The sequence below is a fragment of the Phragmites australis genome, chromosome 15 (assembly GCF_958298935.1).
Source record: "Phragmites australis chromosome 15, lpPhrAust1.1, whole genome shotgun sequence".
Classification (NCBI taxonomy): Eukaryota; Viridiplantae; Streptophyta; class Magnoliopsida; order Poales; family Poaceae; genus Phragmites; species Phragmites australis.
The window spans coordinates 10,432,877-10,437,851 of record NC_084935.1 but is presented as its reverse complement, the minus strand read 5'-3'; the positions used below and the strand labels follow the sequence as shown (position 1 = coordinate 10,437,851).

At 48.1% G+C, this 4,975-nt stretch overlaps 1 protein-coding gene across 1 annotated transcript; it reads right to left on the bottom strand.

The window, feature by feature from the left end:
- Positions 1-413: 413 nt before the first annotated feature.
- On the bottom strand, positions 414-4,268 carry LOC133893581 (squamosa promoter-binding-like protein 13). Its single transcript, XM_062334637.1, has 2 exons — positions 3,603-4,268; positions 414-921 (listed from the first exon to the last, which is right to left on the bottom strand). The coding sequence occupies exons 1-2, from the start codon at positions 3,983-3,985 to the stop codon at positions 729-731; spliced, it is 576 nt and encodes a 191-aa protein (XP_062190621.1). The 5' UTR covers positions 3,986-4,268; the 3' UTR covers positions 414-728.
- Positions 4,269-4,975: the final 707 nt, after the last annotated feature.

Genomic DNA, 4,975 nt, shown 5'->3' with positions numbered 1-4,975 from the left:
TTCTAGCTTGTTGCTATTATGCTTTGGAGGATAATTGTTTTCCTTTCATCAAATATGTTTCAAAGCCGTGAAGTTACTTTCAGATGACTCCACAACATGGACAATCTTGTTCCTGGGACCATTCCCTTCCCCGCATCAAGAACAAAAGTTATATGTCTGAAATCTGGACAACATGTTAGACAGTTCAGAGGTAGGGAAAGCTTTGGACTACTGTCTATTGAATACCCATTTGATTGATGTATACAAAAAGCCATGCACACATGTGTGAGACGCAACCTATATGTTATTTGAATAAATTGATTTAGATAATGGAAAAAAGTGTTCAGGCTTATTTGAATAAATAGCATACATTACCACAATTATTCGTTTGATATCTAAAAAATACCATGCACACGTGTGAGACACAAGCTATATATTACTTGAATAAATAGCATATATTACCTCAGTTACCAGAGCACAACATCAATACACAGCCTGCACAAATTACTTTTGGGCACAGGCCACAGAATTACACGTCTGATCCATACTCACACACAAAATTACTCTAGCATTACCTGCTTAATTGCCTGCAGGTTACAATCAGCATGATTAGGTTTGTGGCAGATATAGCAGCAATATAGAAGGTCATACTGCCAAGTTAGTAGTACAACACAGGGTAGGGTAGACACATATATGTAGCACATATGTCTAGCTGCGTGACAGAAGAGAGAGAGCATGCTTAGGTAGGTTTATCTGATCTGGAAGTGGTTCAGCGGTGGGTTCCCCGGGTGGCTCCGGCCGTCATTGTCAGCGTGGCGGCAGCCGTCGCCGGCGCTACCGCCGTGCGTCTCCGCGGAGCTCTTCCGGCGCCGTTCGTTGTGCCCTGCCAGGCGCCGGCGGCAGCTGCGCTTGGTGTCGTCGAACTCCGACAGCTCGTGGAACCTGCAAACCGATCGAGAGTGAGAGTTCAATTCTTCAGAGATCGATGAGAGCCAAAACACACTGATTGACACAAGTGAAAACCACAGCATGTGAGGCAGTAACTTTTAGGGCATGCGCACGCACGTACGCTCGTCAAATCGGAGGAGCACGGTGACGATGTGATCACGAGGGGACTGCAGCGTACGGCGAGGTACGTACTGCACCAGCAGCGTTCATTCAAAACGAATCACCGAAAGTTATCTGCCTGCCATGGCATCGACCGTTTACCTTTTTACCGCCGGAACCTGGTGGGTCGATGCACATGCGTGTGCGCGCAAAAGCAGAGACACAACAAAAGCGAGCATGGAGGCCGTATCAGTCCTACCTATCCATCCTATCCCAAGGCCCTGTCGACGTCCCTGAAAAGATGCATGATCCCCCAATCGATCGTAAACCAACGTTAAAGGAGAAAGAATCTCCAATGTTTAACAGTTTATAGTTTTCAGTTATCAGTCATCTGAAAACCACACTTTGCCAAGTTGTTCGACAAAATGCGCATCTTCATTGATGGGATCCTCGAGATGGAACTCGGCTGTACAAAGCATATATAAAAGCTTATTCTTAGCAAGCGCTGAGGGACTAATTAGTATTCACTCATGTCACTAACAGCTGATTAAGTCAGGAGCATCATGCATGAAGACTGAAGAACATGAACATCTGGAACACTCCGAAGTCCTGAACCAAAGGACCACAATGCACGGTTCTGTTTGTTCAAATTAAACTCCCTCACTTATGGGCTATGGAAGAACTTCTGTAGCGTGTAAACGCCACGCATGTCTTTATCAGAGCCTCAACAGCACTAGGACCGCATGAACAGAGGGAACTTCATTGCTGCATCCTCTGCGTATCTACCACATGTTGCAAGTGCAGCAATGGCTGAAGCTTTAGCCATGAAAGAGGGACTCCGGCTCAGCTCAGGTCCTAGGCGTGAACATGGTAATCGTGGAATCCGACTCACGGGAGACAATAACAGCCTGTGATGGTAATACCGAATTTTGGAATGATGCGGCAGCAATCTTTGCAGATATCTCTGCTTTAGTTTTAAGTATAGGAAAAGCTGAGTTTGCTCATTGTTTAAGAGATGTAACTCATGAAATCGCTAGAATTAGCTATGAAGATAAGATTCTTGTAATTGGGTCGATGAACCCCCTAGCTTTATCGTGAGCAATCTTGTGGACGACGTAATTTCGGTCCAATTATCAATAAAGTTGCCATGATGGCTTTCCCTCAAAAAAAAAAAGGACCGCGTGAACAGCACCAGAGAGATATCGGCCAGCTGCTCTGGATTAGGAACCAACAGTAACTAGTCGGTCAGGTGTACATTAATCTCTGGCTTGATTGGTAGCTAGTTGCCCTGCTCAAGTTGACGCACATGGATTCGAGCTAAGAGTCTCAAAATGCTGAAGGCCACAAGAAGTTAGAGAACAAGATTGACATCCATATGCTGCAAGTGCAAGGTCACTAACCAACTTGCCTCTTGCAGTTATACTTTGAAGCCATAGAGCAAGATAGCCCCAGAAGCATAAAAGCAAGGTCAGGGACAGAGACCAGAATTATTCCCTTTTTTTCCACGACTGGACTTGTCTAAGACAACTAGATACACTCCAAATGATTAACACATATGCATGCTGCTGATTAGAGAGCTCACATAATGGTAACGATGTGCAGGGTTTGCAGTCGAATTGGGAGAGGCAGAGCAGAGCAGCTTGGATCAGGCCGTTGTTTTAGCAAAAGGCAGGCTACTTGGCTAGCAAAAGTTCACTTCTATCTATCCCCCACAGACAAAAGCTAAAGCCAGGGCCCCCATGGAGCGACGAGCACAACCACAACCCACTACCCTTTCAAAGCAAGCAAGGGTAAGGACAACGATGTCCACCACGGTCATGTGAACGAACGAATGGTGCTTTGGTGATCCAGCAAAGCACGAATCCTCTGAGATGAAATCATGGAAACCTAGTCCCCTTATCCTGCTTTAGTTTTTACCACCCTGATGTGCTGTGCTGGGGAAAATTCCTACACAGTTTAGTTTACTATACAGACACATCATCCGAGAACAGTGACTCTCACTAATCCATTTTTTAGTGCATCAAATTGTGTGTGCGCGACGTACGGACATCCTATCATTCAGGCTGACAATATTAGGCTTAAGACCACCATAAGGTCAGGAACTAGTGTATCCAAATCCAGCTGCTACAAGGCGCTTGCAGCCTGCGAGGAGCAGCATGATATGCCTAAAAAACCTAACAAGGAACAACACTAACTACTCTGCAAGAACCGAACGGAGCATGGTCCAAGTGTTTGCACGACACCCTGCGAGATCTTAAGCTGCGTCCAAGCTAAGAATTAAACAACCCATGCGTGATCCAAGAAAAGCTATAAGCAGCTTTAGAAGATCCATGCAGCTCAGAACAGTAAGTTAATTTAAACTAATCATACAAGCTAGTTATTCACTTTAATAATACGAATTGAAGGTGGCCGGTGCTTAGTTTTGAGCGAAACTACAGTAGCGAGTGCACTGACACCAGAAAAATAAATAAATCTTAACTATTTGTAATTTAATTTCACCACTTGTGCATCTAATTCTAAACATGTGCGTTATCTAGGTTTAAATATGTTGAGGTTTTTGGCGGGAGCGGGTTTACCGGCTGCATTGCTGGCAGAAGCGCTGGCGGAGGCCGGCCACGAGCACGACGGCGGCCTTGGAGTGCGCCTCGCACACCTTGTGCCTCCGGTGGTACCGCTTCGCCTCGCTCAGGTCGGCGCCGCACCGCTCCGCCTGGCAGGTCGGCCCCCCGCCGCCGCCTCCCGCCGCAACGGCGCCGCCGCCGGCCGGCGCGCTCCTCCTCGCCGCCACCGCCACCGGGGGAGGGGAGGAGTTGGACGCACCAGCCATCAGCTTCGACGGCTTCTTCTCCTCCTCTCTTGGCGGCGCCAGCCCGCCGTCGCCGGAGGCCACGGCGGCGGCGAGCGCGGCCATGGACGCCGCCGCTGAGTGGGGCTTGCGGGACTTGTCCTTGCGGTCCATGGCGGCGCGGGCGAGGTTGGAGGCGAGACCAGCTGATCAAGGAGCGGCGCTCTGGCAAGCAGCCGGAGAGCTAATCAACGAGGTGGAGCTGGAGCTGTGCGAGCTAGCTAAGCTCATGAGTGGAAGACGAAGAAGAAGCAGGGGGGGTGGAAAAAGGTTGAAAGGGATATAAAGACGGGTGCCGTGTGTGTGGAGTCAGGGGGCGCACAAGTGGGGCCCGTGCTACGGCGAGTACGTGTACGTACGCGTGTAGACGACGACCTGTATACTTACCTGTGCATGTACATGCCTTGCCGTTTGCTGACATGGATGTATTTGCCAGGCATGATATAGAGCCGGGCATTTACTGTGTGATGGAATGGATATATTTGTATACTGCTCGGTGGCAAAAACATTCAGATGTGCCATGCAAACCATGGACCAAGATAACACACGTAATGACACGTCAGCAAACCAGACGATTAGGGCTTATGGCTATGATGGATGGACCCGACCTATCACCTCCGTTCCCTGTGACAAAAAGTGCGGCTTTATGAAATATTATTTAGATAGCGTTTGGTTTTGGTATCAGATTACGGAGTTAACTGATTATATTATTTTCTGTTTGTTTTAGTACTCATCGTAATTATATCCTGTGTAATCGGATACCCCTCCCATCTCATCGTAATCACGTCCTGTGAAAACGATACATCGTAGTCATAACCATCGTCGCCTCCAACCGCGTTGGCAGTCACGTATACCAATTGTTTTCTTCCTCCCACCGCAATCGCACCTTACCCCTGCCTCTTCGCATCCGCCACCGCCTCATCTTCTGGCGGGCACGCGACGGCTGTCGAACTAGCTAGCACACGTCCGACGAGCACACGTTAGGAGGGGTGCGCAAGTACACGAACTCTACAAGCTCATGGCTATGATGGGTGAACCCGACTTATCATCTCCATTCCATGTGACAAAAAGTGCGGTTTTATGAAATATTATTTAGAAGAAAAT

Excerpts from the sequence above, each read along its gene's own strand:
- LOC133893581 (XM_062334637.1), bottom strand. The coding sequence starts at position 3,985 with ATGGACCGCAAGGACAAGTCCCGCAAGCCCCACTCAGCGGCGGCGTCC. Across the intron at positions 922-3,602 it reads TTCTGCCAGCAATGCAGCCG|GTTCCACGAGCTGTCGGAGT; the intron begins GTAAACCCGCTC and ends ATCGGTTTGCAG.